Genomic DNA, 21,081 nt, shown 5'->3' with positions numbered 1-21,081 from the left:
AATTTCAATAAATCAGACATTAATACTAAAGAGAAGAATCAATTTGCATATATTCACAATATAAACTAAAGCATTTTCTCTTTGGAAAGCTGGGGTTCAAACGGAGTAACTACAATGATGTTTTCCAGGAAAGGGATAAAACAAAAACCCACGCATGGTTTATACAGCATATGTATATACACATGGCTATTATAGTATTGGTGTTTTGCACTTGAGATCTGCAGAAGAATCATGGGAATGTATTTGCCAGTTTGAATGTTTCTTGCATGAGTGTTGCTGGTCATCGGGATCGGGATGCCAGAGACCAGAAGTTCAGAAGAAACGATGGTAAAGCTGCGAACCAGCTAAGAAATGCCATGGCAGTAGCGGTCTCAAACTCTGTGCAGTGATTTTGAGAGCAAACGCCAAGATCATTTCCAATGAGCACAGTGATACCGGCTGAAGCACATGCTGCAGCGAACATTAGGGTGGAAGTAACCTGCAAAAGGATGTGTAAGTTCGACCATTAGAAGAAAGGCGGTCTGTTATGTAAGATAATATTCATCTGTCATGCTTAATGGCTGGAGAAACATAAGGCGTTCAGACAAGTGAAATGTCAGCGTGCCCAAGCTAGAGAAGTAGAAATGTTATTGGAACCATCGGGATGTTAAAGGAAGGGTAATGACTAATAACATTTTCCCTCATTTAATAATTAGTAATAAAAGAGGAAGGGAATGGTAAAAGAATTGTCAAGTCTCAACCCTGTCATAGCAGGCAGCATCTCAAAGTTCAGACTATCCAGAATTCAAGTGATTCCAGGATGTATATGTGATTATTACTTACCATCCAGAATTCAAGAGAATTAAGTGAACTGAAAAGAAGAAAACCAAGGTCACAAAATGAATTCAATCTATCTATCTATCTATATAGGTTTTCCTCCTTTTGTCTCTATTAGGTCTATTCTTGAATGGTTTTGACTGTCTTATGTCAAAAGTACAAAACTGCATAATCATTAACCCTTTTTTATTCAAGCCACCCTCCATCAGTATTGGCATCAAAGTCTAAGGGAAAGCATACATGTGAGCCACACATATTGTTTCTTTTCAACACATTGTTTCACCCTCCATAGCAAGTTTTGACGGTCTTATTAACCCTTATTTATTCAAGCCACCCTCCATCAGTATTGGCATCAAAGTCTAAGGGAAAGCACACATGTGAGCTATACATTGTTTCTTTTCACAAAATGACCACTTTTTCACCCTATTATTTACTTTCCTCCAAACAGATTTTGGCAGGAAAAATATCAAATTGAGTAAAATAACAAAATTGCAAGTACCCATCAAGTATGGTTTCTTTTGGAAAGCACACATGTGAGCCACACATATGGTTTCTTTTCACAAAATGACCACTTTTTCACCCTATTGTTTACTTTCCTCCCAGCAGATTTTGGCCGGAAAAATATCAAATTAATGAAAAACTTATTAATCTATATTCTATATCCTTTAATAACAAAATTGCAAGTACCCAACAAGTATGGGTAAATTTTCCATTATTATTATTATTATTATTATTATTATTTTTGCCTGATACAATAGTTACAATAATTGACTACAGATCAATATAAACACCCAATTACATGTAAACATCTCCAAGTTTTCAATGATGAATATCCTCAAATCCAACAAATAACAGGGACCAAATTGCCTACAAATAATGTGAGGAAGATTTCTTACACAGGATTGCTATGATTATGCTAGATTTTGTATGTGGTCTTCCAGATTCTAAACAGAAAATCAGTAACCATTCAATTACTTTGTGGATATCTTATAAAAACTATACTCTGTATATGATAACTGGTAAAATTTCCCCCCCTACTGCCTGCGAAATTAGACCAGACCCTTTATAGATGAGATTGCGGGAATATGCTACTATATAGTAAATAGAAAATTTTCTGTGAGGCTATGCCAATCTATTTAGTTATCTGTCAGAAGTTACCAGCATTCCAAATGTTAACAATTTCCATTAATAGTTAGACTAGAAAGTATCCCGAGCCATGAGCCATCTGTAAAGTTATGCCCATCTAATTAGTCATCTTTCAAGAGACCAGTGTTCCAAATGTTAAATTTCCATTAATAGTCTACAAACTATCCCCTATCTCTTATCAAAACTGGTTATGTAACAGGATAACTGATTTGTTTGCAAAAATTAAAAACCAAACAAAAGCTTGTCAGAAGTAGTAATGGGTAACAATATTTTATTCTATACTTATTAAAATAACAGATTTCCAGTTTTACTCAAAGCAACTGGCAACTTACCCCATCGCCAACAGCAAATATGCTAACAATAATCTGGTTTTGCAAAGTTCGCCCCACAAGAAGAGCATAAATATCAAGAATTCCTAGTGAAAAGCTCCACAAAACTTGCAGGCCAGCAGCAGCAACAAGGTAACTGGTAAAATTGATTTTATAGATATCAGAAAATGCATAATTATCTTCCTGTATCAGACTTTGAAAATTGTAAAGTTGCAAAGTTTACTGTTGATTTTATCATAAACTCGGAACATTGTTAAGTCTTACAAATTTAACATTTGCATTCTCAATTCATGAGTACACATTCAAATTTGAAGTTTCAATTCATGAGTACACATTCAAATTCAAAGTTTCAATTCAGTTTAGTTACTCCTACAACTCAGCTCAAATTTCTTTTCACTGTAACACAGAGATATTGCTCCGAATATCAAAGTCAATTGTGGTTTTGTGGAGTGCAGTGCCAGCAAGCATCACAGATCTATACAGTAGTATTAATTGATCAAATGGACACACGAAACGGAGGGAGTTAGTTACCAGAAAGCGGTGACGGATGAGAAGTCGCCGGTGGATGCCATGATGGAGAGAGCGACGGCGGCGAAGACGAACTGAGAGAAACGCAGGAAGAGGCCGCTGATCGTGCCAGGCATCCCTTGGATGTCCTTCATCCTGACTCTCGGCACGTTCGCCGCCTCCGTCTGAAGCGGCGGAGCTTCGACCGGATGCACTGACGCGTGGCTCACACTCATTCTTATCTACAACTCAACCGACCACTAGCAACGCCGCCAAATCGTCTCGCTTACAGTTCGTCAGATCTACCAGACTCACCGGACGATCGGAATAACTACCGGATCGGGATTATGAAACGCCGTAGTTCTGACCTCTAGTAAAGGCTAGCTGGTTAACGTCGCCGTTTTGATCTTATACTGGAAGCAGCTAGAATAGAAAATGGCGACTGAAGAAAGCTTGGCGAGATGAGGGTGCACGCCCCCGGTGTGACCGCTACGCTGTTATATTCCAACAAAAACGTCGTTATTTTCTCCACGATCCTTCATTATTATGGAATGAACATTTTTTAATTTTATAGGATAAAATAAAATTGTAATATCATCACAAAATTTGACGATAATACATTTAATATGCAAATAATATTTTATTATTATGAAATGAACAACAAGTATTAAATCTTAGAGAACTATTTGGAAAAATGCTCTTGAATACGATTTCAAAAACAACTCTTCTATCTAGAGAGGATGAAGACCAAAGGGAACGCAATGTGAAGAAATCAAAAACCGTTGAGGGTGACATGGAGTTGGAAGAGGTGATAATGGTGCCAAAAACCTACCGGGGGAGATCCCTATGGTTGACATGGTAGTGGAGCGTGACCAGCATGAGAAAGACAAGAAAATGGTGGAAGATGGGAAGGAAGAGCCATCTCAGGCCAAAATTTCTTACAAGAAATCCCTTGCGAGGATGAGCAAGACCGGGAACAAAGAGGTTGATGAAGCGCAAGAAGGTTGGGCCTCGAACGATGATGAGGTAAAGGAGGTGGAGAAGGACCAGGATTGCCTGAGCATATGGTTAACCAAGGATGAGAAAGAACATATACGTCGTCCATGGAAGCAAACGTTGATAACAATGAGTATTTCCTTGACAGGTTTGCCTCGTCGGATGATTATGCCTTTGCTAAGTTTGAGGGCCCGTGGATGGTTCTTGATCATTACTTGGTGGTTAAAGGGTGGACTCCTAACTTCGATCTAAGTATGGATAAGACTTTGGTTTTTTTTTTTTTTTTTTTTTTTTTTTTTTAGAAGGTGGTTGAGAAAATAGGGAACCCAATTCGAGTATACCCGAAATAGGGTTGGCAGCTAGTGGCATAATTGCTCGCATTTGTGTGGAGGTTGACATGACTAAGCCACTTCTGGCCAGATACAAGCTCCGAGGACGCGTGAGGAGAATCAAGTATGAGAGGATTCACCTTGTTTGTGTTTAGGTGTGGTGTCTATGGTCATCGTCAGGATGCATGCTCGAAGCTAATACCGAAAGGGGTGCCGACGAGGACTAAGTAGGGGGAGTTAGCTGTTAACAACGAGGTGAATGACAAGGCTAACCAAATTAGGAAAGAGAATATTGAGCAACCAGATTTCATTGATCATTATTGCCCATGGATGTTAGCGTCGAAAAAAAAAAGGCGAAGGAATGCGAAATTAGGCGTCAGAAAGGGAGCTCAAGGCAACAATTATAGAGAGAAAATTAGGAAACAAAAATCTTACCATGTAGAGATAAGGGTGGGTAAGATAACGTGGCTACTTCTTCTAGATTTAATGTGTTATACACCTTGGAGACTAAGAATGTGGGATGAGATGGGCTTGACGAGGAAGTTACGAGTTAATTGGGCCAATCTTATTAAGTAGTATAAACCCCATATTCTGTGGCTTTTTGAGACCAAATAGGAATGGTAATGGGGAGGGCGGGTGCGGGGAGTATACTCCTCGTCCCCGCAACCCCAATCTTGTCCTCGTACAAGTCAGTTGGGCCAATCTCATTAAGTAGTATAATCCCATATTATAGGGTTTCTTGAGACCAAATAGGGATGGTAATGGGGCAGTGCGGGAGTAGAGAGTATTCAGAGTTGGTAGGTAATCTTCTCCTGAGAGTAAACATTTTGCTACTATTTCGACAAAGCCTCGACTTAGGATCTTTGAGAACCTTTCTACTTTTAATAAGGGGTGGAAACCTAGGTTTGTCTTTGCTTCCCTGGGTGTTCTTCCCCCTTTAAGGGTCAGGTGAGGATTCTAGGTTTGCTCTCACCCGTCCCTAGATTTGAGTCTTTCCTTGCATAGGAGTGTGGCTATGTTGATTATGGGTGATCTTTTAAAATTTGGCGAGCATACCACGAAGTGGAAGTTGGTGAAGTTAGGTTTCTTGAGGAATCGATCAGCTACCCTTGAATTGCTTGGTACCCTCCCTTACCTTTTTTTTTTTTTTTTTTTTTTTTTTTTTTTTGGGACCTTTCATCCTTTTACCCACGTCCCTCTGTTTCTTATCCCCAAGCTTTCCAACCTCATGTTTTGACTATGGGTGCTTGATTGTGTTGTTTGTTTTATTTGTCATTGTATGCCTTCAAGGTCAAATCAGTATATGTCCAGGCATTCTCAAAATTCTCCCTCCAAGAAAAGTAAGACTGATGGCAGCTCAAGCTCTCGAGGGAAAGGGAAGAAGAGTAAGGAAGTAATAGACGAAGGAGTGACGCCTTCCGCACCAGCTCAACACCTATCTCCTGCCCCGGGTGGACATTTAGTGCCCCTTTCTCATCATCCTGAGCAACCAAGGGAATCCCCACGTCCCTTAGGTGGTGATCTTGTCGTGCGAGCCCAATCAACTTGGTTCGGTTGGGAATGGACATGTTTCCCGAAGCATCTTTGGCACACGGTGGGATTGACATTAGAGAGTATGTTGCTCGGATGGTCCCTCCTGTGGGTGTGAGCTACCTAGTTCCATTGATGTGAACACACTATTTGATTGATATCTTATGCATGCTAATGAGGTTGGTTGCATTTACCTCTTTTTCCTAGTTGATGCTCCATCATATTTCTCATCTCATCTTTGTACAAGCTATGCTGGCGGGACAAATGCTTCATGCTCAATGTGAATGAGTGTTCCAAGAGATAATCAAAGATAACAAACGCCTCAAGGAGCTCCTCTAGGCCAAAGAGGACACTTTAAAGATAAATGGGGTGACCTTGTTGTGTTGAGGAAAAATCGTGATGAACTGGCAGTTTCCCTAAAAGAAGAGCTAGTGCGCAAAAAAAAAAAAAAAAACCATGCCACTATAGCTGCCCTGGAGGAGTCTCATGTTATATATTGCTCTCAACCAGGCAGATGGGGCCTATAAACGTTCAAACAAGTACAAAGAAGATGTGATGAGCTACATGCGCGACCCGAATGCCATTAGAGTGTTCCTTGACACCAAGGGGGGAGGGGGGTCGAGAGGCAATTGAAGTCGAAGCTCAGGTAGCTTTTGAGATTGGGATGTACACAATGCAACAACAAATCTACCTAGTGTTTTACGAAAGATACAAGACTTTGATTCGGTTACCCTGGGTATACCCGAAGTGATAAAGGAAAAACCAGACCCTGATGCAAAGAAAGATGTAGAAGAATTGTCGTAGGGACAACTAATGAGGATATTACAGATTCTGTTCACGAGTCGTCCCCTCATCACTTACCTTCTTGGTCTTACTCTAGACATAGGTAGCGTCCCAAGTCTTCCCTGGGAGGAAATAGTGGTTGAGGAAGTTTATGATGATGAGTATTAATGATATTTTTTTTTACCGCAAAAGTTCCCCATGGCTTTGAAAAAATTTTCATACTTCGAGCAATTTTATACACGCAAATAAACAACATTATGTTTTGTAAATTTTATGTGTAGTCCCTCAATTGATATTTGCGTGGAAAAATTAAAGATGAAAGTTGGTCCACCTCCACCCCTTTGACATTTGTGATTGGAATAATGGAATGGAGAATGACTTCTCCATTTCATTGTGTGGTAGCGCACAGTGCGCTCCTTTCTTAGGAGCAGCACCCTTGGCGCTTGGTAGGGAATACCCCGACCGACATGCCTTCGTCCTTTTGTTCTTATTTGTGCAGGTTACAGGTCGGATTTCTTAGAAGAACCCGGTCGGTTCACGACCGGGCATCACCCGACCGGCGTCGTCGACCACCGAGCGGTAGCCTTTAGGCCAGAAAGCTGGGAAGAGACATGTGGCAACGCTACGTTTTGACAGGCAGGGCACCCGGGAGGATGACACGTGGTTGTTACATGGGCGACATGCCGGACGGCCGGACTTGTGTCTCCGGCCTCACGGCTATAAATACCCGCGGTGGCAACAGTGTGAAGGACTTTTGGACGATCGATAGGTTGTTATCAGAGCATCCCGACCGCAGTCAGTCGGTACTCGGAACAGCCATTTAGATTGTACTTAGGGCCTTCACCTTGATCAAGAAAAGACATTTATTTGTTTTAATTGGTCTTGTGTTAGTTTATTTACCGCTTACGTGGCAATTAACACTATCATTTTAGCGCCGTCTGTGGGGACCCGTGCATGAAAGTTAACGTCTTGACGAGCACCCGTCCTTTCTATCACAATGTATCCCTTCGCATACAACCTGTTCGGTGACGATCAAGCGGATGCGGCGAGCTCATCCGATCATCAGCCGACCTAGTATCAAGGTCAGACAGTCGACCTTAATCTCAACCTCTCACCACCCCATCCAGCTGCTCAGTATCCGGCCGCCCAACAGCTGGTCAATTACATTCAGCCAGCATATCCAACACCCGGTCAGCAGCCCTAGTTCCCCGGGCAATATCCTTACCCGGTCCTGCCTCCTCCATACGGGTACTGGCCCGGTCAGCCTATGTTCTACACACCACCGACCAGTTATCCCCCCTACACGCCTGCGTACACGGCTCCAGCCGCCGCCCCTCCGATTTACCCGACTACTCAAGTAGAGCCGGAGCATCAGCCCACTTCCCGGGCTCGACGCTCAGCTCGTTCGCGGTTGGGGTCGGTGGGTGTTGATGCGATGGAGGTACCACGGCAGGCTCCACAAGTACAACCGGAGGTCCAAGCCCAAGCGGAGGACCCCGAAGAAATCAACCGGGCGGCGGCTTTTCAGCGCCTCTGACCGGCGATGCGACAACGGTTGGGACCGCAAGACCCGAGCCGGCGCTCGGGAGATGTACAGATGCAGGAGGCCAGCCAGGAGGCTTCATCCGGGCACAGTGGGTTGAGATCTCACCGTCGACGACGCGCTCGGGAAACAACCCAGGCCCAGGCGGCTGAGCTCAACGAGACCCGAGGACTGCTCCACAACCTCCAGGCAGAATTCGCTCGATTCCGGAACGAGCATGCAGTGAGGCCTCCAGTCGACCAGTCGTCCTTATTGAGGACTCCCTTTACAGCGGAGATAATGGCCCAGTCATGCCCGCTCGACCTGCAGGTCCCGGGAAACAAAGGTTACGATGGCCGTACGGACCCTGTGGTCCACGTTAACGACTACTACGGCAATATGATGATGATGGGCGTATCAGACACCGTCATGTGTAGAGCTTTCTACTCCACGCTTTCCGGTCGGGCGGCGGAGTGGTTCCGAACGTTGCAGCCAGGTTCTATTTCTGATTTTCCCACCTTGGCTATGAAGTTTGTGCGGAAGTTTATCACTTCCAAGGCGGTGAGGAAGCCCTACATGTACTTGGAAAAGGCCAAGTAGCTTGAAGGGGAGAGCTTGACCGATTTCCTTGTTAAGTGGAAGGCCGCGGTCGGGGAAGTCGAGCCAATGGATGATGCCATCGCCACCCACATGCTCCACATTTCTCTCCGGGCGGGTTATCTTTATCAAGATTTCATCCTCCATCCCCCGGCCACGTACGAAGAGGCCCTTCGAAGGGTCACGGATTATGCCAACGCCAGTGAGGCAAACGCCGTGAAACGCTCGCAGGAGGTCGGGTCTTCATCCCGTAAACCGGCCGGCCGGGCGGAACATCGGTCGGGTGATGACCATCCCCGATCCCGCACCAGGCCTGGTGAGTTTACGGCCTTGAACCGATCCGCAGCGGAGGCCATGCAGTACGCACAGTCTTGCAATCTCATCAAACTCCCCCATCCCGAACAAGAGTAAGCACTGTGCTTACCATCGATGTGCCGGGCATGACACTGAAGAGTGTACCCACGTACGCCAGTTATTAGAAGATTTGCTCAGTATTGGAAAGCTGGACAAGTGCGTGGGGAAGAGAGAAGAAACGAAGAAGAATACCGATCGGAGAGAGCATCGACGTTCACATCACCGCTCTGATCGCTCCGATCGTGATGAACGTTCAGACCGGTCGGGTCGTGACCGCAGGGATGACCGTAGGGACGACCGCCGAGATGATCGCCGGGACCCTTACCCTCCATCAAGCAGCTGACCGGCTGGCAAGCCGACCATCCACGTAATTTTTGGTGGATTGGATGATGCTTCCCGACCGAGGGAGAACTGCCTGGTGGCCATCGTAGATTCCCGGGACACGGGAAAAGACAAAAAATGGAGCCCATAACCTTCTCCCTTGAAGATCAACCTAGCAGCGGTGACCATGACATGGAAGCTCTCGTATTATTTTTATATTATCAAATGAAACTGCAGTGTATATAAAATGAAACTGAATAACATTTCACATATTTGAGTGTATATTGTACAATGAAGTTGTAATTATATCAAAATGATCATGTAATTGAGTTTTAATAAAACTATAGTGTATATATAAAATAAAATAAAATAACATTTTCACATATTTGAGTCTGTAAATATCGAATGGAAATGTAGTTATATCGAAATGAAACTGTAATTGTGTTGAACTGAAACTACAGTGTATACAAAATGAAATTGAATTACAGAGTTACTTTTTGCGGAAGGGTGCGGAACGGCGGGAAACGGATGCTGTTTCTTTTCATTAAACAAAACGACGTCGTTTTGATGCGCCTTGCAATCGATTATGCACTACGGTGCGCGATATAATTTGTCTTTTACTAATTAAACAAAAAGAATTCTTTTGTTTGTTTTTCCCTCAGCTCACGTATGAAAATTGCAGGGAAGATCGTCGACTCCATCACCAACTGCAACGCATATATCGACGGCGTTGTTGACCAGAAATTGCGGAAGACTTCGTTGTGCAGCGCTAAAGTAGCAAATGCATGGTGGAAATTAGTTTGAAAATAATTTGAGAAGTGTATAAATAGGGAAAGATTTCTCTGTTGAATGTCCATTTTCCTCCTCTAGATTATCTTAATTCTTCTTTCTCTATAGTTGTTATCAATGTCTCTACGTTGCTAATTTTCTATAGCTTGGTTTAGTAAATTGAAGGTCCGGAATTGATTATGCTGTGAGATTATTTATTTATTTTTATTATATAATTTTTATGCATTTGAGTATTAAATATTCTTCTAAATTATTTGAATAGTTGTATCATTTAATTGTTAGGAAGGCCTACTAGTTATTTATTTGAAATAATTATTTGCTATATTAGTTAATGTTGTGCTACAAATTATTCTAACATTCAGTAGCAACTGAGATTAATTATTGACAGTTTTAGTGATAATTGGCCTCAGGGAGAATATTTTTTCTAAATTAAATGCAACCGCTTGTGCTTGTGTTATTTAGTTTGTCGATTTTCCTAGTTCCTATTGCTGCTATTAAATTAAATCTATAGCGCTTGTCTTAAATTATTTAGTAGTTAGGGGTAATTAAACAGCGTGCGCTTTAGTTACCTACAATTAAGGGAAAACGGAAATGAAATAATTTCACGACAAATATTCAATTTTATATATATATATATATATATATATATATATATATATATATATATATATATATATGTTGGAAAAATTAAAGATGAAAGTTGGTCCACCTCCACCCCTTTGACATTTGTGATTGGAATAATGGAATGGAGAATGACTTCTCCATTTCATTGTGTGGTAGCGCACAGTGCGCTCCTTTCTTAGGAGCAGCACCCTTGGCGCTTGGTAGGGAATACCCCGACTGACATGCCTTTGTCCTTTTGTTCTTATTTGTGCAGGCTACCGGTCGGATTTCTTAGAAGAACCCGGTCGGTTCACGACCGGGCATCACCCGACCGGCGTCGTCGACCACCGAGCGGTAGCCCTTAGGCCAGAAAGCTGGGAAGAGACATGTGGCAACGCTACGTGTTGACAGGCAGGGCACCCGGGAGGATGACACGTGGTTGTTACATGGGCGACATGCCGGACGGCCGGACTTGTGTCTCCGGCCTCACGGCTATAAATACCCGCGGTGGCAACAGTGTGAAGGACTTTTGGACGATCGATAGGTTGTTATCAGAGCATCCCGACCGTAGTCAGTCGGTACTCGGAACAGCCATTTAGATTGTACTTAGGGCCTTCACCTTGATCAAGAAAAGACATTTATTTGTTTTAATTGGTCTTGTGTTAGTTTATTTACCGCTTACGTGGCAATTAACACTATCATTTTAGCGCCGTCTGTGGGGACCCGTGCATGAAAGTTAACGTCTTGACGAGCACCCGTCCTTTCTATCACAATGTATCCCTTCGCATACAACCTGTTCGGTGACGATCAAGCGGATGCGGCGAGCTCATCCGATCATCAGCCGACCCAGTATCAAGGTCAGACAGTCGACCTTAATCTCAACCTCTCACCACCCCATCCAGCTGCTCAGTATCCGGCCGCCCAACAGCTGGTCAATTACATTCAGCCAGCATATCCAACACCCGGTCAGCAGCCCTAGTTCCCCGGGCAGTATCCTTACCCGGTCTTGCCTCCTCCATACGGGTACTGGCCCGGTCAGCCTATGTTCTACACACCACCGACCGGTTATCCCCCCTACACGCCTGCGTACACGGCTCCAGCCGCCGCCCCTCTGATTTACCCGACTACTCAAGTAGAGCCGGAGCATCAGCCCACTTCCCGGGCTCGACGCTCAGCTCGTTCGCGGTTGGGGTCGGTGGGTGTTGATGCGATGGAGGTACCACGGCAGGCTCCACAAGTACAACCGGAGGTCCAAGCCCAAGCGGAGGACCCCGAAGAAATCAACCGGGCGGCGGCTTTTCAGCGCCTCTGACCGGCGATGCGACAACGGTTGGGACCGCAAGACCCGAGCCGGCGCTCGGGAGATGTACAGATGCAGGAGGCCAGCCAGGAGGCTTCATCCGGGCACAGTGGGTTGAGATCTCACCGTCGACGACGCGCTCGGGAAACAACCCAGGCCCAGGCGGCTGAGCTCAACGAGACCCGAGGACTGCTCCACAACCTCCAGGCAGAATTCGCTCGATTCCGGAACGAGCATGCAGTGAGGCCTCCAGTCGACCAGTCGTCCTTATTGAGGACTCCCTTTACAGCGGAGGTAATGGCCCAGTCATGCCCGCTCGACCTGCAGGTCCCGGGAAACAAAGGTTACGATGGCCGTACGGACCCTGTGGTCCACGTTAACGACTACTACGGCAATATGATGATGATGGGCGTATCAGACGCCGTCATGTGTAGGGCTTTCTACTCCACGCTTTCCGGTCGGGCGGCGGAGTGGTTCCGAACGTTGCAGCCGGGTTCTATTTCTGATTTTCCCACCTTGGCTATGAAGTTTGTGCGGAAGTTTATCACTTCCAAGGCGGTGAGGAAGCCCTACATGTACTTGGAAAAGGCCAAGTAGCTTGAAGGGGAGAGCTTGACCGATTTCCTTGTTAAGTGGAAGGCCGCGGTCGGGGAAGTCGAGCCAATGGATGATGCCATCGCCACCCACATGCTCCACATTTCTCTCCGGGAGAACTGCCTGGTGGCCATCGTAGATTCCCGGGACACGGGAAAAGACAAAAAATGGAGCCCATAACCTTCTCCCTTGAAGATCAACCTAGCAGCGGTGACCATGGCATGGAAGCTCTCGTGGTCACTATCGACGTCAACGAGACGGACGTCCAGAGGGTTATGGTAGATACTGGGAGCAGTGTCAACGTCCTTTACTTGGACGTGTTTGAGAAACTTGGACTCGACAAGAGAGAGCTGATTCCGGTCGGTGTACCATTGTCGGGACTTACCGGGGCTCTTATCCGCCCCGAAGGAAAAATTGTGCTCCCAGTCGAGATCGGCACCCCGCCGAAGTCGATCAAGACCGATATGGAATTTGTTGTGGTCAACTTACACTGCGTCCACAACATCATCTTGGGCCGGCCTGCAATCATGAAGATCGGTGGGATAATTTCAATGCCCCACCTGTGCATGAAATTCCCCACCCCCAATGGGGTCGGTGTGGTCCGCGGCGATGTTCAATCCGCCCGCAAGTGTTACACCCGAGCAGTTAATAGGCGTGATTCTGGTACGTCTTCTCGGGTGAACACGATCGCCAAGGAGGTTTCCAACGACCGGAAGGAGCAACCCGAGCCTTCCGAGAAAATCGAAGAAGTTCCCCTGTCCGAGGATCGACCGGACTGGAAGATCAAGATTGGCCTGGCCCTCACCCCCGAGCTCCGAGCAGAAATTCTGGCAGTCTTCCGGGAGTTTGCCGATATCTTCGCATGGGGGCCCGAAGACATGCCCGGGATCGACCGAACGGTCATTTGTCATAAGCTTGGCTGTTGATCCCGCAGCTAAGCCGGTCGTGCAGAAGACCCGGCATCTTTCATCCGATCGCCGCGAATTCGGTAGAGAGGAGGTCAAGAAAATGGCGGCGATCAAGCACATCCGACCGGTAATTTATCCCGAGTGGGTGGCCAATATTGTCCTTGTTCCTAAGCCCCCAGCTTGGAGCATGTGCATTGATTTCACCGACCTCAACAAAGCCTGCCCGCTCGACCCGTATCCGCTACCGAGCATCCACCAGATGGTCGACGAGACGGCCGGGGCCGAGTTGATGAGCTTCATGGATGCATTCAAGGGATATCATCAGATCATGATGCACCATGAAGATGAGAGCAAGACAGCCTTTGTCACCCCGGACGGGTTGTATTGCTACCGAGTGATGTCGTTCGGCTTACGCAATGCAGGAGCTACCTATCAGCAGATGGTCAACATGTTATTCGCTGATTTGTTAGGCCGAACGATGGAGGCGTATATTGATGACATGCTGGTCAAGAGTCGGGATCGATCCGACCACACTCGGGACCTCCAGGAATGCTTTCAGATCATGAGGAGGTACCAGCTGCATTTGAACCCGACCAAGTGTACATTTGCGGTTCAGACTGGGAAGTTCCTTAGCTACATGATGACTAAAAGAGGAATCAAGCCCAACCCGGCCAAAGTCAAGGCAATTCTGGACATGCAACCACCTTCCACTGTTCGGGAGGTCCAGCAATTGACCGGTCGGTTGGCCGCTCTCAGCCGGTTCCTTTCCAAATTAGCCGAGCGCGCTTTACCCTTTTTCAAGGTATTGCGCAAAGTGAATGGTTTCGTCTGGGACGACGAGTGCCGAGCGGCCTTCGATGAGCTAAAGGAGTATCTCATGTCACCAATTGTGCTCTCGAAGCCCGAGCTCGGGGAAGAACTAGACGTGTACATCACCGTATCCGATCGAGCAGTAAGCGCAGTATTGTGCCGAACAGATCCGGAAGGGGTCCAGCGACCGGTGTACTATGTAAGCCCCGCGCTGCATGGTCCCAAGCTCCGATACTCCCGGCTTGAGAAGGTCGTCTATGCTTTATACATTGTCGCGAAGAAGTTGGCTCCCTATTTCCAGGGTCGAGCAATTCGCGTGTTGACCGATCAGCCGATCGGGCCAGTCCTCCGCACTGCTTCATCATCCGGTCGCCTAGTCAAGTGGGCGTTAATGCTGACCCAGTACGCGATTGAATACCGGCCAAGACCAGCCATCAAAAGTCAAGCCCTTGCAGATTTCTTGGTCGAGTGCACCGCTCGGGACGCCCGACCTCCGGAGGTCACCGACCCCGAGGCCGAGTGGTGGTCGCTGGCTACTGATGGGTCTAGCAGCAAGAAAGAGGCAGGAGGAGGAGTGGTAGTTACGAGCCCGGAGGGATTCAAGGTGTATTTCGCTCTCATGTACCAGTTCCATCCGACCAACAATGAAGCCGAGTACGAAGCCTTCGTCAACGGTTTGCAATGTGCTCGGGACTTGGGGGCTGAGTATATTCGGGCTCAAACAGATTCTGCGTTCGTGGTCGGGCAGGTCCTCGGCGACTACGAAGTGAACGGGGAACGACTACAGTCGTACCAGGACCTTGCAATGAAGAAGTTTGCCCTGTTCCGGGGATATACAGTCCGGCACGTACCCCGATTGGATAATGCCGATGCGGACATCTTGTCTAAATTGGCCCAAGACGCCCCGGAACACATGTCAAAGATCGCTCGGATTTTGGTGATCCCAAGACATAACATCCACCGACTGCCGGTCGCACCTATTCAACCGGCAGAAGACAACTGGATCACCGATCTAATGGAATACCTTGAGCACGGTCGGCTCCCAGACGACCCTCAGCGTGCTCGGAAGGCCAAGCTCAGGGCTCCCAGGTTTCAGATTCAAGACGGTCGTGTTTATAGGCGATCATATGGGGGCCCGCTCATGCGTTGCTTGACTGCCTTTGAGGCTGATCTTGTTGTAAGGAATTGCACTCGGGCATTTGCTCGTCACATCAAGGAGGCCGATCATTAGCTCGTCGAATCATGTTGATCAGATATTATTGGCTGTCCCTCCAGCTGGATTGTGAAAAGCTCGCTCGGGATTGTGAGACGTGCCAATTATTTGCACGGATGCCCGGATGACCGACCACCTTTTATCAGCCGGTCACGACTGCAATTCCTTTTGCAAGGTGGGGGGTGGACATTTTGGGACCATTTCCTCAACTTGCCGGCCGGAGAAAGTTTGTCATCGTCGCCATTGACTACTTCTGTAGACACAGAAAATTTGAACCCGATAAATGGACGACAAATTTGTTATTGGACCAACGTTGAGATTGATTATTAGACCAATTTAATTAATTGGGCCATAATAATTAAATTAATTTAATGAGTCCAATAAAATTTGGTTTGGGCCATTGAATTAATTGATTAGTTGGCCCAAGCCCACTTCATATTTGAATTTAAATTATAATTATAATTTAAATATAATATTAATTTTATTATATTTGAATTAGATAATTATAATTTAATTTGAATTTGAATTAGATTATACAATAATGAACCTAGACTTGATCTTGGACAAGGTTCATTTTCCTAATTAATTAATTAATTAATTAGTTAACTAAAAAGGGGGGTTGGTTGAGGAATTTTGGTTAAGCTTTTAGTATAAATAGGGCCTTCATTTTCATTCCAAAACACACTTGAAAGCTTGAAGAACTTGAAGGCATTGAACAACTTGAAGACTTAAGGAGTTGAGAGCATTTGAAGAGCCTAAAGGCATTGAAGAACGCTTGAAGTTGAAGGCATTTTTGTTGATTTTGCAGGCAATTTGAATCCATTGCAGGTACTTTGGAGCTTTGCAGAATTGATTGTCTCGAAGATATTGAAGTCTTTTGAAGGCATTTGAGGATCTTAAAGCAGCTTGAATCCATTGCATGTGTTTTGAAACTTTGCAGGGTTGATTACTTCTAAATTCTTGACGCTCGTTGTTGGAAGTTATGCCACTTAAATCCCGGAAGCTACGCCACTTGAATCTCGGAGGCACGCGCCAATTGAATCCCGAAGGCACGCGCCAATTGTATCCCGGAGGTTACGCTACTTGAATCCCGGAGGCACTTCCATAGATAACGTCAGTGAAGAATCAGAGAACTAGACAGAGATTTTGTACCTGCATTGAATTATACACACGCTGTAAACAGATTTTGTGGAATATATACAAACTTTACTTTTTTTGTGTTTACAGATTTTGGCACGCCCAGTGGGACTACTCTGCCTCTCATCTCTTCGCTATTGATTCACGAGGTCTACAAGGAAGGAATCCAAATGGCATCAAGAAATCCCTCCTCCAAGATGACCTATGCTCAAGCTACCCGCTCCAAGGCATCATCCGTGGCCGGTTCCGGTGATAGCCAAAATGTGGAAGGAGCAATGACTCGGAGCCGAGTGAGGAACCTTGGGGTGCAACTGAACGAGACCCAGAACATGGTTCGTAACATCGTCCGAAGGATTGAAAGCAACTCCACCAAGTCATGGAAAGCCGCATATGACAAGGGTTCATCTTCGACGAGGGAAACTGTTGGCGACAAGAGTCATATGGGCCCTACTACCACAAAAGGAACTCCCAGTAGCAAGAGTATGACTCCCCCAAAAGGAACCCCTAGCAGCGGTAGCTCGTCTCCTACATCTCAATCATCACCTCTGTAGAAAACATCGTCGGAATTGACTCACAACTACACAGTCATGCCCGTTATGACGACGAACGCAGCTTCGGTGGAGGAACAACTAGCAAACATCACCAAAGCTCTTGAGGGGATAACTACGTTCATGCATAACCAAGAAAGGAGAATCAATGAGCTCAGCGAAGAAGTTGAAAGCGGAAGAAACGGCGAAACAAGTCGAGCTTCCGAGAAGCAGCCGCAAACCCAAGAAGATGAGATTGATGTCGAGTCACCGCGTCATCAAAGTAGGCCAGGAATGGAAGAGACAATCTCTCGTCCACCACCCGCTGAGCAGAGTATTCCAATTTCTAAGGGCATGATACCTGTAGACCAGTTGAACGACTACATCATGGGAGCAATTAAAGGGAAGCTCGAGGGAGGACAATCTTCATACACTTACACTAAGCCCTATACTCAGAGGATTGAAGAAATGAAGATGCCGCTGGGCTATCAACCTCCCAAGTTCCAGCAGTTTGATGGAAAAGGCAACCCAAGGCAGCACATCGCCCACTTCATTGAAACCTGTAATGATGCAGGAACATACGGAGATCTCCTTGTCAAGCAGTTCGTCCGCTCTCTGAAGGGCACTGCCTTTGATTGGTACACCGACCTGGAGCATGGTTGCATTGATAGCTGGAATGATATGGAGCGCGAGTTCTTGACTCGCTTCTATAGCACAAGAAGGACTGTCAGCTTCTTGGAGCTCACCACTACCCACCAATGGAAGGGTGAACGTGCAGGAGCCTTCATCGAGAGATGGAGGGAGTTGTGCCTTAACTGTAAAGAGAGGATATCACAAAGCTCCGCAATTGAAATGTGCATCCAAGGCATGCACTTTGAGTTCTCTTACATCTTGCAGGGAATCAAGCCTAGAACATTTGAAGAACTATCCAGTCGTGCTCATGACATGGAATTGAGTATTGAAGCTAATGGGGGACTAAGTATGTCAAGTATGCCCGGGTCATCAAAGGCACCTGCAAACCAAGACGTCAACAAATGGAGTAAGTTCTTTCCAAAGCAAGAGAAAAAAGAGACGATGAACGTGATGATAGGACCAATGCGGGTTTTCACCAAAGTGGCTGAGAAGCCCAAGCAAAGATCATTCACTGGCCCATCAAGGGGAGCTAGAAAAACAATTGTTGAAGAGTGGCAGGAGAAACAATATCCATTCTTGGATTCTGACGTTTCTCCTATGTTTGAAGAGTTGCTGAAACTCAAATTAATTGAGTTGCCTGAGATGAAGCGCCCCGAAGAAGCTTCTAGGGTGGATGGCCTCAACTATTGCAAGTATCATCGTCTCCTCGGACACCCGATTGAAAAATGCTTCGTCTTTAAGGATAAAGTGATGGGGCTTGCTCGTGATGGAAAGATAGAGCTTGCGGATGCTAGCGCAAGCACAAACCAAATTTCATGTGGGAGGTTTGCTCCATTACTCATAGAAGATGAGGAGAATAATGGGGGCAAGCAACATAAATGCACACTTCCATTTAGAGTTAAGCATGCTGGTGTCCAGTATTTAAAACCATCACAAGTTGATCCTGCTAGTCATATTAGACCATTAAAGAAAATGACAAGGCAATGGGTTTAGAAGAAGTCGGCAAGGGACCCCGTCCATGACTCGAAGAAGAAAGGACTTCCCAACAAGCCACAGGCACCAGTTACCCTAGCTCAATACATGCCAAAGGGGTTTCGCCTGAGTAGAACAGACATTCTTGAAACTTGCTTGAATACCAATGAAGAACATGTTGAAGTGGGAGAATCTTCATTCCCCTTGATTGAAGGAAGCAACGAGGTCCGAACTCGCAAATCCGCGTCTTATACCGCCGAGATAACTTTTAAAGATGAAGATCTATTGCTTGGTAGTACACCACATAATCGTCCGTTGTTTGTTGAAGGTTATGCCCGCGAGCAAAAGATTAAAAGGATTTTGATTGATCAAGGGTCGGCTGTGAACATTCTGTCACTCCGGGCTATGAAGGACCTTGACATTTCCACTGATGAGCTCTCTCAAAGCCGCTTAATGATTCAAGAATTTAATCAAGGCGGACAAAGAGCACTTGGTACCATAAGACTCGACCTCAGGGTCGGAACGCTAAACTCAAGTACACTATGTTATGTGATAGATGCAAGAACATCTTACAACTTGTTGCTGGGCCGGCCTTGGATACATGAGAATGGAGTAGTTCCCTCATCCTGGCACCAATGCCTCATGTTTGAAAAAGGCGGGGTGATAGAAAAGGTAGCCGCTGATGAAACTCCCTTCATCGAAGCAGAATCATACTTTGCAGATGCAAAGTTTTACTTGAAGAAACAAGTTGTAGAAGAGGTTGACCAAAGCGATGTTGACACACCTGATCCAAAATGGAAAGGCAAACAGGTCGTAGACCAAGCTCATTGCCATAAGGAACTTGTTTTTCTGCTTACAAGAATTGAACCATTGAAAGCTCTCCCAGCCAAACCGCTTGGAGAAGAAACCAAAGATAACGATGCTCGGGATGGAGTAGATGAAATGTTGCCTGTTAAGCGCACTAATGGCTTCAACCCCAATGCTTATAAACTTCTAGCTAAAGCTGCCTACAATCCCAAGGAGCCGCAGAAATTGGGGAAGCTTATCCCAGAAGCCGGCGGTAAAGGCAAGTCAAATCAGCAGGGACCGCATGAGCGTAAAGGATTAGGCTATGGGCTCCCTAAACCAGTGCGAATCTTCATAAACAGAGCCGCAAGTAATTGCATCACGTCTACCGATGAGGAGAAACACCACAAGAGGCAATCAGTCTTTGATAGGATTGGCGAGGTAGAACCACGACGGGCAGCCTTTTATAGGCTCGGGTCAAATCCCAAACCTGCTAAGAGGAAGTCCATACATGACAGACTCGGAGCTTCTCGAGTTTTAAAAGAACACACCGACACTTCTATTGAAATAGAGTCTTCAAAAAGGCTTAGAAGTATAGTTCCCTCTCGTATGAGACGAGAAGTTGATGTCCATGTTTCATGCAGTGAAGTCTTGAAGGTCTAGCCAAAGACCATTATATACACCCGTGTGCAAGAAGGAAAAGAAGAAGATCTTGATTCAGGTTATGGAACGACACCAACTCAAGATGAGGTGTCGTCTTCATTCCACATTAATTGACACGATGAGATCCCGGTTGCGCGGGGCATGTACAACTTGGTTGATGAAAATGATGCACAAGTTGGCCCTATTAATTAAGTAAACAAGATGAATGATATCCACCAAAAATGCAGTATGTGGTTAAACTACTAATGCATCTCGCTTTGTCTATGGGTGGGCCCAAATCATAGACGCTCCTGGCCCGCATGAGTCTAAACTGTGAACGTCTCTACTTTAAAAAAAAAAATCATTTGAACTACGTTTGACTTGATCTCCTTCGTGGGAGTACGTAGGTAGCTTAGAAATTTTATTGTCTAAGTTCAGTCATAACAAAATTTTTATACTTTCGTCCAAGATAGTGAGTCTATTCAAGCACGCGTTAATTATTGGCATGGGAAGGAGGAGAACAAGTCTAGGAAGCATCGCAAGTCTTGGAATGGAAAATAATGGTCAAAGCATGCATTCACGCAACAATCGGTCACTATTCGGTATTTTGGTCATCTCTCGGTCTATCACTACTACAAAAATTGGAATACAAGCCCACTTTCCGAGTCACCTTCATGGTGAAGGTGTTGTGGAAAGAAAAAGGTATAACTTTCCGCGACACCAACCGGGTAAAGGTGCCTCGAAAATTATATTATTAAAATAATAATAAGGGAATCCGCGACACCAGCCGAGAAGGGGTGTTGCGAATATTACTTTCCGCGTCACCCATGTGAGCAGGTGTCGCGGAAAATATATTAATATTATAATACCTTTCCGTGGCACCATCTGGTGCGGGTGCCACGTATATATATTATTATTATATTATATAATATAATAA

General features: G+C 45.6%; 1 protein-coding gene across 1 annotated transcript; it reads right to left on the bottom strand.

Annotated features, from left to right (window-relative positions):
- Positions 1-3,320, bottom strand: LOC109162302 (CASP-like protein 5A2). The gene is made up of 3 exons (XM_019311019.1): positions 2,823-3,320; positions 2,295-2,427; positions 1-478 (listed from the first exon to the last, which is right to left on the bottom strand). The coding sequence occupies exons 1-3, from the start codon at positions 3,032-3,034 to the stop codon at positions 281-283; spliced, it is 543 nt and encodes a 180-aa protein (XP_019166564.1). The 5' UTR covers positions 3,035-3,320; the 3' UTR covers positions 1-280.
- Between the last annotated feature and the right edge of the window lie 17,761 nt (positions 3,321-21,081).

Source organism: Ipomoea nil, unplaced genomic scaffold, assembly GCF_001879475.1.
Source record: "Ipomoea nil cultivar Tokyo-kokei standard unplaced genomic scaffold, Asagao_1.1 scaffold2928, whole genome shotgun sequence".
Classification (NCBI taxonomy): domain Eukaryota; kingdom Viridiplantae; phylum Streptophyta; class Magnoliopsida; order Solanales; family Convolvulaceae; genus Ipomoea; species Ipomoea nil.
Note: the sequence above shows the minus strand (reverse complement) of the source record. Positions and strands in the feature narration are given on the sequence as shown.

Coding starts and splice junctions, on each gene's coding strand:
- LOC109162302 (XM_019311019.1), bottom strand. CDS start 3,034: ATGAGTGTGAGCCACGCGTCAGTGCATCCGGTCGAAGCTCCGCCGCTT. Junction 2,428..2,822: donor TCATCCGTCACCGCTTTCTG/GTAACTAACTCC, acceptor CAATTTTACCAG/TTACCTTGTTGCTGCTGCTG. Junction 479..2,294: donor TATTTGCTGTTGGCGATGGG/GTAAGTTGCCAG, acceptor ATCCTTTTGCAG/GTTACTTCCACCCTAATGTT.